The 12,716-nt window shown below is 45.1% G+C and overlaps 2 protein-coding genes across 3 annotated transcripts in view; one reads left to right on the top strand and one right to left on the bottom strand.

Annotated features, from left to right (window-relative positions):
• Sgsm2 (small G protein signaling modulator 2) overlaps nucleotides 1-12,716 on the top strand; it is a 59,554-nt gene that overhangs the window by 21,468 nt on the left and 25,370 nt on the right. The window lies entirely within an intron of this gene.
• Nucleotides 1,563-2,072, bottom strand: LOC101617157 (GSK3B-interacting protein-like). The gene has a single exon (XM_045158352.1). It carries the CDS (start codon nucleotides 2,069-2,071, stop codon nucleotides 1,700-1,702), a length of 372 nt encoding a protein of 123 aa, XP_045014287.1. The 5' UTR covers nucleotide 2,072; the 3' UTR covers nucleotides 1,563-1,699.

Raw genomic sequence — 12,716 nt, 5'->3', positions numbered from 1 at the left:
TCACAAAATGAACAATTTCAATTTTTAGACATACAATTGCTTTTCTCCATACTTAAATCAGAAGGGAATAAACAGAATTTTATCCAAACTTTACAAGTATCATTTACATTTAGCCTGAGAGTAAGCATGAGTTCAACCTGAAGTTAAGACTCCAGTGCCTGAACAGTTAAGCATCTGAAAATACAGCGAAGAATGACACACCTCATACAACACGAAACACTGAAGTGACGTCCCGTGGTGAACAGCGACACAAATGGACCTACAATTCGCTCTGTTCCATGTGATCTTTGCTTTCTGTTCCCTTAACTTTCCTGGGTCCTCAAGGTCGACCCCACCCTCCTCAGCCCTATCTCACAGGATCCCCAGAGCCTAAAAATGCCCACGTTAAAAATGACAAAAATAATCTGCAAATGACAATTGACGAAGGTACACCCAATTGCAGAAAAAGTTTAATACTACTTTAGCAGCTGTTCTGGGTGACAGTTAAAAATGACACCCAGTCCTTCTGTTTGCCACGGATGTGGAGACATGTGGCAGCTGTTTATTACGTTTATAAGTGTCAGTAAGTGTAATAAAATATAAAATACAGAGTATCTCTTTTGCAGATATTAAGTCTCTGAATGTATCATTCATCCTTTGGTTTCAAGCCCATACAGTGCACTCGTATTACACTGTACACTTAGCAGTGAGAACGCTGCCCATCTGCTGGGGAAGGAGGCGTGCCGTGGAATACCAAAGCACTACACTACATTACAGAAAGGGAATGCTGCAGCAAAAATACTTCCTGAACATACATATGTGTGTGTGTGTGTGTGTATTGTACACTGTGTAAACAGACATTCTGAATAAGAATAAACACAGGTCAAAATCCTGTTCCTTTCTCAACAGTCCACACCGAGGATGTGTGTCATTGACAATGGAGCCTCTTCTTAGATATATATGTGCTTAGATATCTTGGAAATGAGGAATTCGTACATTCATTTGCTAACGGTCTGTTCTCTGCTAGGTTGGCTGGCTGTTACAAACACGGAACACAGAACTGTTTGAGTCCCTGCCTCTCATTTAATACTAGTTAATATATAAGCAGTTCATCTTTATCTTTAATGGTCCTTGAAAATAGATTAAGTGAAGCAATGAATTTCAAAATTTGTGCAGGGGAAACTAGTTAACAATTTGTTTCCAATAAGGCTAGTAGCAAAATGCCCACGACAAAGTCAGTCCAAGCTAGTAGTAAACCCGATTTAGCAGGCTGAGTCCAGGCTGAAGTTCAGTCATTCTAGGTCCTATATTACTGTGCAAATCTATAATTTCCTGTGGAAAAGAGAGCGCTGGCAGCATCAAAGCCCTGCAATTAGAGAGTGAATACAGATTAGGTATTGAAATGCAGAGAAACTTTATGAAGAAATTTGAATGTCTTAATGATGGCGCCATAGTGATGGTGTCAAAATTCCCTTAATGAATCAGAAACCAAGACAATGGGCTAGTCAATAATGTTCTGAGTCAAAAGCCCAAATTTGAAGCAAGTGGTAAACACAGAAAAACAAAGATGCATTTTCTACCATGATTCTATGCATGAATTTCAAGTTTTATGTTAACATTCTAAACCAGCAGTAGCCCCTCTGCAAGGAAAGGTTAGTCATGACTGCCCATCCCTTTTCAAAGCTTCCAGTCTCTGAAGCAGCGCATTTCCAAATGCGTCTCAGTACGCAGGGCTGAGCGTGTCCAACAAGGAGTAGACGGTTTCGTAATAGGGAGTCTGCAAGTGATCATCCACCTGGTCGAAAGCGTAACCTACCACCCTAAGCCCTGCTTCTGTGAGCTCCAGGCAGTATCTGCTCCTTTCCTTGGTTTCCACATTGATGTAGGCTACGTCGTCTGCACAGCGCAGGCTTTTCGAGCGCAGGCTTTTCGAGACAAACATGTTGTTAACAGCAAAGAGAACATCGTTCACGACTGCTTCGGCTTCTAGCCTCATGTCCTTCATATCTGTTCCTTCAAACCCATTGAGCTCTGAGCTGTCTTCAAATCCTGACATACTGCTTAGCTCCATGGGATTATAGTCTGTTTCCATTCTGCGCATGCCCTTCGTCGTCCTCTTCCTCCTCCCGTGGTGACAGAAACCAACCCCAGAATCTGGAACATTTGAACAACCAGGGAAGTTTGAATTCTGAGAACTCATTTAGGAAATTTAATCATATTAGTTATTATGAGGGCTGGACATGATGTCACATACTTGTAATCCCAGTATTCAGGAGACAGAGACCTGAGGATTGTTACAAATTTGAAGTTAGCCTGGTTTATATAGCAAATTCTAAGTCAACCAGGGTTACATAGCAAGATGTTGGCTCCAAAAAAGAGAGAGAGAGAGAATGTGATTGTTAATTTTGTGGGTATAATAAAAGTTATATATACATGAGTCTAAATGTTTAAAAGTTGCTTCAAAAATAGCCAGGTGAGGGGCTGGAGAGATGGCTTGGCAGTTAAGGTGCTTGCCTGCAAAGCCAAAGGTCCTAGGTTTGATTCCCCAGGACCCACATAAAGCCAGATGCACAAGGTGATACATATGTCTGGAGTTTGTTTGCAGTAGCTAGAGACCCTGGCACACCCATTCTCTTTCTCTCTCTGTCTCTCAAATATCTCTGTCTTGGGCTGGAGAGATGGCTTAGCCATTAAGGTGTTTGCCTACAAAGCCAAAGGACCCAGGTTCAACTCCCCAGGACCCACATAAACCAGCACAAGGGGGCACATGCATCTAGAATTCATTTGCAGTGGCTGGAGGCCCTGAGTGTCATTCTCTATGTGCCTCTTTCTCTGTCCTTCCCTCCCTCCCTCCCTCTCTCTCTCTCTCTCTCTCTCTCTCTCTCAAATAAGTAACTAAATAACTAAATAATAAAAATATTTTTAAAAATCTCTGTTTCTCAAATAAATAAATAAGATATATTTTAAAAAATAGAGCCAGGCATAGTGGCACATGCCTTTAATCCCAGCATCCAGGAGGCAGAGGTAGGAGGAACACTGTGAGTTTAAGGTCACCCTGAGACTAAATAGAGAATTCCAGGTTAGCCTAGGCTAGAGCAAAACCCTACCGTGGGGGAGGAAACAGGCATATCAGCTATGGTGGTACACACCTTTAATCCTAGCACTTGGGAGGCTGAGGTAGGAAGATCACCATGAGCCATGAGTTCCAGGCTACCCTGAGACTACATATATCTAGCCTGAGCTAGAGTGAGACCCTACCTCAAAAAAGGGGGGAAGGGGAGCTGGAGATATGGCTTAGTGGTTAAGGCCTTTGTCTGCAAAGCCAAAGAACCCAGGTTCAATTCCCCAGGACCCATATAACCCATGCATCTGGAGCACGTTTGCAGTGGCTGGAGGCCCTGGCATGCCCATTCATTCTCTCTCTCTTTCTCTCTGCCTCTTTCTCTCTCTCAAATAAATAAATATATTTTTTAAAAAGAAAAGTATAGTAGGATAGTGGCACAGGAAAGTTTTCCCTTGGGGAGACACAAACATCTTCACTCCAGATAGGGCTCAGATGACAGGCCAAAGTATGCCTGCACCAATACTAGTTTGGTGAACCAATGTGTTTATTGGGATTACTTATAGAGCATGAAGAGGGGTTATTTACAAAGCATAGAGCCCCCAAAGCAGCCACTTTGGAGCTACCTGTGTCAAGGTTTCTTCCTTCAGCTGCAGGGGGTGAGGTCGTATAGAGCCTGGGGACCCCAGAACAGCCACACCACAACTTCCCCCATGACTGCTGTTAGTAAGGTCCTTGTCCCTGTCCAGGAGTCTGGAGACCCCAGAGCAGCACTTGAGTAGGGTTCACTATGTTGTGACCACCCCTGCGGTTGTACCTCCCTACATGGGGAATGGGAGATGGAGGATTCAGGGCCACAGAAAATGGTGTTTGTTCTTCTTTTTAAATTAGAGATATTGGGACTAGAGAGATGGCCTGGCAATTTAAATGCTTGCCTGCAAAGCCTAAGGACCCAGGTTTGAGTCCCCAGTGCCCACATAATCCAGATAGAGTGGCACATATGTCTGGAGTTGGTTTGCAGTGGCTGGAGGCCCTAGTGCGTCCATTCTCGATCAATCTCTCTCTCTCTCTCATAAATAAAAAAGAAAAAATTCAAAACTATTGAGCTTTCTGGGCATGGTGGCACATGCCTTTAATCCCAGCACTCAGGAGGCAGAGGTTAGAAGAACCACTGTGAGTTTGAGGCCATCCTGAGACTACATAGTGAATTCCAGGTCAGCCTTGGCTAATGTGAAACCCTACCTCAAAAGAAAAAACTTTTGAACTATTAAAAAAAGAGAAATTATAAAATGTTTATATTCAAATGAGAAGAAATATCTAATACAGAAAAAATGAAGCTATAGGAAAGAGAAGAGATGCAGTAATGTCCTGAAAAGGTAAGGGGCAGCCAAGCATGGTAGCACACGCTTTTAATCCCAGCACCCAGGAGGTAGAGGTAGGAGGATCACCATGAGTTGGGGGTCAGCCTGGACTAGTGCCAGACTACTTCAAAACAAACAAACAAAAAAAGATGAGGAGCTGGGCTCCAACATGCAAGTGGCAGAGCATGGTGGGTGTACATATGTGCTGAGAGTGATGAAGCCTTTGGTATCTTTGCATGAGCCGTCGCATTTCAGCATCCAACCCCCACTGACATGGGACCTAACATTTTTCCTAACTGTAGATAAAGCTCAGAGAGCTTTAGTAATTTGCCCAAAGTCAAACAGCTAACAAAGAGAGGAGCCAGTGATTGAGCCCACACTGTCTTTGTCCAAAGTCTGTGCTTCTCAGGGATTAGTGTACACATGAGGCTACGGAAGAGTGGCATCTGGAGGATTTGGAACTCCAGATGTGGAGGAGTTGTCCTCATGAAGACTAGGCAGCATTCATCTAACAGGACTCATGGGGGCTGGAAGTACAGCTCAGCAGTAGAGCACTTACCTAGGATGCACAAGGGTCCCCTGCAGGGTAAATTAGAAAATGGGTGCATGAGGCATGAATCTCATTTCCCTCATCCTGGGTCTAGAAAAACAGGGCAAAATTTGCTTTTCCCAATCAGAATCTGAATGGGAATGTTGCTTGCTTATTTGGGAAATTGAGCAAAGCTGAATGCCCCCAGAGATGAAGTAATCAGTATTGCCTTGCAGGCTGGGAGAAAAGGCATCCTAGTTAAGCATATAAAGTGTTTGTTGTGAGTGGGGGCAGCCACTACCAGACAGATCCTAGGGACAAATTGGCAGTGGGGATGTAGTAGAGTGGGCCATGATGCCTGGGAAAGTGTCTGCTCCTCACCTCACTTGGAGCAAATCCCTGACTTCCTCTGGCAATAGGGGAAAGATGTCTTTCCCTAAGTTTCTACCTGTAAAGAACCTATTTTCTTCCCATTCTTTTCTAACCAGGCTGCTCCTCCTGGTGATCTTGGGCCCACTAATCAGGGGCCTGAACCAGTAGCCCTATAGCCTTTAGCTCTGAGTACTGCCCCACCCCCCCAGCTCCAGGGCCAAACTGGAACACCTGTCACCTGTGGCTGCCTGCTCTACCCACGCCTTCCTCTTGTGGGTTCTCTATGGCAACTACAACCCAACTTCCCCACTGCACAGATGGCAACTGGGAGTAACAGGGAAACTGAGCCAGAGGTGGGGGAACCAGCCACATTTGCCACACCTGCTCTCCCATTTCCAACCCCTCCTGACTTGGGCCCAGCTTCATGTCATGTGTGCTGGGCTCCAGTACTTCAATCAAACTGGGATAGCCCCCCCTTTTTTTTTTTTAATTTTTATTTATTTGAGAGCGACAGACACAGAGAGAAAGACAGAGGGAGAGAGAGAGAATGGGCGCACCAGGGCTTCCAGCCACTGCAAACGAACTCCAGACGCGTGCGCCCCCTTGTGCATCTGGCTAATGTGGGACCTGGGGAACCGAGCCTCGAACCGGGGTCCTTAGGCTTCACAGGCAAGTGCTTAACCGCTAAGCCATCTCTCCAGCCCCAAACTGGGATAGCTCTTTGACAGCCATACAGTGAGTCCCGCTGTTACCAGGCCAGTCAGGGGATGGATTTGTTCTGGACTCTTGGCTGCCAAGCACAGCATTAAATATGGGTGGAAGTCAAGGTGAAATGAGGGGATCCTCCCATACTCTGCCTTGTTTCTGAGGCCCCGTTCCCAGCCTCTACCATAGCTTTAGTTCATTTTTTAAAAATATTTGGTATTTACTTCTTTGCAAGTAACAGACAGAGAAAGAGACAGAGAGAGAGAGGATGGGTGCCCCAGGGCCTCCAGCCACTGCAGATGAACTTCAGACGCATGTGCCCCCCTGTGCATCTGGCTAATATGGGTCCTAGGAAATCGAGTGTCGAACCAGGGTCCTTAGTTCACAGGCAAGTGCTTAACCGCTAAGCCATCTCTCCAGCCCTATTTATTTATTTGAGAATGACAGAAAGAGAGCGAAGCTAATAGAGAATGGGCGCACCAGGGCCTCCAGCCACTGTAAACGAACTCCAGACCTGTGCGCCCCCTTGTGCATCTGGCTAACGTAGGTCCTGGGGAGTCAAGCCTCCAAGTGGGGTCCTTAAGCTTCCCAGGCAAGTGCTTAATCGCTAAGTCATTTCTCCAGCCCTCTTTAGTTCATTTTTGTGAGCTCCTGAGGCATTTAGGCTTAGGCTTGTCATAGCCCATAGAATTGATTATCTGGTCCTTGCTCAGGTCAGGTTACCTGATATTGCCCTAAGTAGTGCTGGCTGTACATAAGTCTATTTGCTGAAGAAACAGGTTAAAAAAAAAAAAAAACTGAGGGTAATTGTGGACACACTAAGCCGTTTGAGGTTGGTGAGTTAAGTCCTCGAGTTGGGGAGAATGTCTGGCATTCTCTCATGATGGGAACCCTTGACAGTCATCCCCTTGATTACTGTACTTATTATTTTGTGGGTTTTTTTTTTGTTATTTATTTATTTTATTTGTTTATTTATTTATTTTGGTTATTCAAGGTAGGGTCTCACTTCAGCTCAGGCTGACCTGGAATTCACTGTGTAGAATGAGGGTGGTCTCAAACTCATGGAGATCGTCTACCTCTGCCTCCTAAGTGCTAGGATTAAAGGTGTGCACCACCACTCCCAGCTTACACTTATTATTTTGAACTTCTTCTAAAATCAAATTTAGGGCTGTAGAGATGGCTCAGTAATTAAAGGCACTTACTCACAAAACCTTCCAGGCCAGGTTTGATTTCCCAGTACCCACCAGATGCACAAAGTGGCATATATATCAAGAATTCATTTGCAAGGGCAAGAGGTCCCTGGCACACCCATTCATTCTCTCTCCTCACAAATAAATCAATGAAGGGCTGGAGATATGGCTCAGTGGTTAAGGTTCTTACCTACAGAGCCTTACAACCTGGCTCAGTTCCCTAGTACCCAAGTAAAGCCAGATGCACAAAGTAGCACATGCATCTGGAGTTCATTTGCAGCAGCTAGAGGCATTGGTATGCTCTGTCTTTCTCTGCTTGCAAATAAATAAAAATATTTTTAAAAAGATAAAATAGAGCTAGAGAGATGACTTAGCAGTTAAAGTGCTTGCCTGTAAAGCCAAAGGATCCAGGTTCAATTCCCCAGGACCCATGTAAGCCATATACACAAGGTGGCACATGTATTGAGTTTGTTTGCAGTGTCTGTAGGCCCTGTCACACCCGTTCTCTCTCTTTCTCTATCAGCCTCTCTCTCTAAAATAAATTAAAATATAAAAGATGGGATGCCTGGCATGGTGGCACACGCCTTTAATCCCAGCACTTGGGAAAGAGGCAGGAGGATCACTGTGAGTTCAAGGCCACCCTGAGACTACATAGTGAATTCCAGGTCAGCCTGGGCTACAGTGAGTCCCTACCTTGAAAAACCAAAATAGAAAAAAAGGGGGGGCCTGGAGAGATGCATTAGTGGCTAAGGCACTTGCCTGCAAAATCTAAGGACCCCTGTTCTACTCTCCAGATCCCATATTAGCCAGACGCACAAAGGTGAGGCAAGGTTACACATGCCCGCTAGGTGGTATAAGTGTATGGAGTTTAATTTCAGTGGCTGAGGCCCTCGCACACAAATTGTTTCTTTCTCCTGTCTCTCTCTTGCTCTCTCTAAAATATAATAAAAGATAGAGCTAGGGAAGTGGCTTAGCAGTTAAGGCATTTGCCTACAAAGCCTAAGGACCCCGGTTCGATTCCCCAGGACACACATAAGCCAGTTGCACAAGGGGGCACATGCATCTGGAATTTGTTTGTGGTGGCTGGAGGCCCTGGTGTGCCCATCTTCTGTTTCTGCCTCTTCCCCTCTCTTAAATAAATTATTTTTTTAAGATAAAATAAATAAATGACAATTTAAAAAAATCAAAACTGGGGCTGGAGAGATGGCTTAACGGTTAAGGCTGCAAAGCCTAAGAATGCATGATTAAATCTCCAGGTCCTACATAGCCAGACACAAAAGTGACATAAGCATGCATTGTCACACATGCACACTAGGGGGCACACGTGTTTGGAGTTTGTTCACAGTGGCCAAAAGGCCCTGGTGTGCTCATTCTGTCTCTCTCTGTTTCTCAAAAATTTTTTAAATTATTTATTTATTTGAGAGAGAGAAAGAGGGAGAGCGAGAGAAAGAAAGAAAGAGAATGGGCGCGCCAGGGCTTCCAGCCACTGAAAACAAACTCCAGATGTGTGCATCCCCTTGTGCATCTGGCTTATGTGGGTCCTGGGGAATCGAACCAAGGTTCTGTGGCTTTTCAGGCAAGCACCTTAACCACTAAGCCATCGCTCCAGCCCTGTTTCTCAAAATTTTTTTAAAAAGCTGGGCATGGTGGGTCACACCTTTAATCCCAGCACTTGGGAGGCAGAGATAGAAGGATTGCCATGGGTTCGAGGCCCCCCTGTGACTAGAGTGAATTCCAAGTCAGCCTGGGCTAGAATGAGACTCTAACTCAAAAAATTAAAAATAAAAACTTTGTACTGCATGTGGTGTGGCATGCACCACTAATCCCAGCATTTAGGAGGCAGAGGTAGGAGGATTGCTGCGAGTTTGAGACCATCCTGAGAGTACCTAGCAAATTCCAGGCTAGCCAGGGCTAGAGCAAGACCTTACCTCAAAAAAAAAAAACCTATATGAAAGTGTACTCCTTAGTATCTTACTCTTTTCCCTATTCCCATTCACCCACTTCCCTTCTGTTTACCAGTTTCTACACAGGTCACTTTTTTTGTGTAAGACTCATCTAGTTTTTATTTTTATTTTTCAATGTAGGGTCTCGCTCTAGCCCAGACTGACCTGGAATTTACTATGTAGTCAGGGTGGCCTTGAACTCAGGTGGTCCTCCTAAGTCTGCTCATGACACCATACCTGGATTAGTTTTTTGTTTGTTTGTTTTTTGTTTTTGAGGTAGGGTCTCACTCTTGCTTAGGCTAACCTAGAATGCACTATGTAGTCTCAGGGTGGCCTCGAACTCATAATGATCCTCCTACCTCTGCCTCCCAAGTGCTGGAATTAGAGGCGTGCACCACCACACCCAGCTTGCAGTGGACTTTTTAATTACAAAAGAGTGGCAGGAGCTAGGTGGGATGACTCACATCTGTAACCCCAGCATTCAGGAAGCTCATGCAGGAGGATTGCCATGAGTCTAAGGCCAGCCTGGGCTACATGGTGAGTTCTAGGTCTACCTGGACTTCAGTGTGAAACCCTGTCTCAATAAAAAAAAAAAAAAAGGTGGGGGGAGAGGCAGGGACAGGGGATGAAGTAAGGTTACAATCTTTTTTTTTTTTTTTTGAAGTAGGGTATCACTAGCCCAGGCTAAACTGGAATTCATTAAGTAGTCTCAGGGCAGCCTTGAACTCATGGCAATCCTCCTACCTCTTGCCTCCCAAGTGCTGGGATTAAAGGCGTGCCCCACCACAACTGGTTCTCTCTCTTTTTCTTTTTTTTCTAAATTGAGTCACCCTAGCCAAGGCCAGTCTTGGACTCATGGCAATCCTTCTGCCTCAGCCTTCTGATAGGATTATTATTAGCCTGAGCTAGGGTGAGACCCTATCTGGGGGGGTGGGGAGCCACTGCAGTCATCCTTTCATGTGGCTTATTTTTGGAAAGCAAAATCCCTAATCCCTAGAGAGCATCTCGTGATTTTTTTCAGAGTTGCACAGTGTTCTCCTATGTGAATCTTATTTTTTTTTTAATTGTTTTATTTATTTGAGAGCGACAGATACAGCGAGAAAGACAGATAGAGGGAGAGAGAGAATGGGCGCGCCAGGGCTTCCCGCCTCTGAAAACGAACTCCAGATGCGTGCGCCCCCTTGTGCATCTGGCTAACGTGGGACCTGGGGAACCGAGCCTCGAACCGGGGTCCTTAGGCTTCACAGGCAAGCGCTTAACCGCTAAGCCATCTCTCCAGCCCTGAATCTATCTTATTTACTTAACCTGATCCCTATTGATGGACATATGAGTGGTTTCTACTTCTTTGCTATTATAACTAGCTGTGCACTTAGCATCTCTCCGTTGGAAAGATTCCAGAAGATGGGTTGCTTGGTCCAAGGTTATCTGCACATTGATTGATTGTGCCAAGTTGCTAAATAGTCAAATCAAGTAGTTCTCCCATCAACAGTATACTAGAAGTATACTTAACTTTCTGTGTCCTTTCCATCTCAGTCTCCCTAGTGTTTATACTCAATAGCCCAAGCAGCCTTGAACTTGCAGTTCTGCTGTTTCATTATCCTGAGTAGCAGGGATTGTAGGCTTGTGTCACCAGGCCTGGCCTGATGTCTCTACTCTAAACTGGACCACTTAGAATGGTTAGCTCAGCACCTGAAGGGTTGGGACAGAAGTCCTCTAAGATTCCGTTAACATTGTGGGCTCCAGCCCCCCACGTAGCATTTGTTTAATTCTCTAACCTAATTGGCTTGTGGAATACATCATGCTGATAAGTTCAGGGACTATAGACTCCAGCCTTTCCCTGAGAAGATGGCACCAGACATTTCACAGGGAAATAGGATATTCACGGCCAAGTGCCAGAATTAAATTTGATCATGTTCCTGCCACTGAGAACTGCACTTCCTTGAGCTTTCCTGTCAGTATCTTGGAATGGATGACAATGGAGAAGGTACCCTGGGCTCATCTGGCCAAAACTATAAAGGCCACTAGAAGACTAGTATTGGCAGTGTGAGAATCACGCTTGTTATATCATGTTTCTTTCTAACTTTGTTTTGATTCATTTGCCCAACTCTTTCTACCCTAAACAGTGTTGACTTTCATGAACTAGCACATGTTTTCCTCATATGATGTCAGGGCTGTCATGTTCATCCATATGATGTAGGGACCTCCCAGGAGAAGCTTAGTGCCTTATGGACACCTGCAGAGCCTTTACCTGCAGTTCTAGTGGCAGAGCTGGTACAGAAAGAGGAGTAAGGTTCTGCCTAATGGGCCTTCTATTGAGAGAAGAAATTGAGTATTACAGTCCCCAACTCAGATCTGTCTGTGAAAGGTCTTTGCTGGCAAACAAATTCAGAATACATTATGCATTATTACCAGTGGGTCTTCAAAATGATGTTGGGTTTTTGCTTAACTTAAAAGTCTCAGAGCAAGCCTGGCATGGTGCATTAATCCCAGCACTTGGGAGGCAGAGGTAGGATCACCGTGAGTTTGATCACCTGATATTACATAGTGAATTCCAGGTCAGCCTGAAGTAGAGTGAGACCCTACCTCAAAAAAAAACCAAAAACAAACAAACAAAAAGTCTCAGAGCAAAGGGTTTTAATTGTTTTTCAGGGGTGGGAGCAATCAGGTATTCTCTTTTAGAAGATGAAAGCCATGGGTTCCCTATGGAGGGGTTGCAGAGAGGGAATCTAAGCATTATAGAACATACCAACAATTTGCATGCAAATTATACATAATTTCAGGGTGCTTTTGGAGCCCAAAAAACTCATCCACAAGTCCCCTTACCATAGTAATTCTGTTATCATTATTTTGCCTTCATACTGCACACAGTGACAATTTTGTCACATTTTCTGGGGTTTGTGAAGGATACTACAGTGAGAATAGGAAAAGACACTGGTTTTACCAGTCACTGATGAAGGAGTATGTGGAACTAGGCCAACAACACCTGGCCTAACAGATCCCTGGGAACGTGGAGGGTGAGAGGGATTCTCCTTACCCAGACAGCCTGGCTCCTTGCCTGGATTTCCCAGAAGGAGCTCAGGAGCTGTGGGGTGAACAAGGGGCTGGGCGTGATGTTTGGGCTTCCCTCAGCATTCCCTCCTTGCAGTAATTGCTAAGGACTGCCTCTGCTTGCTCTCAAGAGAACCCATGCCTGTGCTGAGAGGCTGCTGCAAGGGCGGGTGAGGCCAAGTGAGCTAGCCATTCCCCAGCTCCCAGTCTGGCTGCATTTGCAGTAGCCTAGGGAAGGTGGGAAGGCTAATGACTCATTTTCCCTGCAATTAGTCACATCATCGAGGCACATGATTCCCTGGTGCCACCTGCTGCCACTTTGGCTCTGTTCATTGTGGCTTCTCTTCCCATCTAGACAAAACATAGACCTGTAGCTATGAAAGTCTGGGACAGAAGTCACTCACCTGGACACCCCAGTATCACACCAGACTAAGGAACATGTGAACCCTGAAGCTAAAGATTCCCCCCTGTGCTTTATACATGTGTGATATGCAGATTACCTGTTTCCAAACACATGCACATACTGGG

The sequence above is a fragment of the Jaculus jaculus genome, chromosome 9 (assembly GCF_020740685.1).
Source record: "Jaculus jaculus isolate mJacJac1 chromosome 9, mJacJac1.mat.Y.cur, whole genome shotgun sequence".
NCBI classification, from domain to species: domain Eukaryota; kingdom Metazoa; phylum Chordata; class Mammalia; order Rodentia; family Dipodidae; genus Jaculus; species Jaculus jaculus.
Note: the sequence above shows the minus strand (reverse complement) of the source record. Positions and strands in the feature narration are given on the sequence as shown.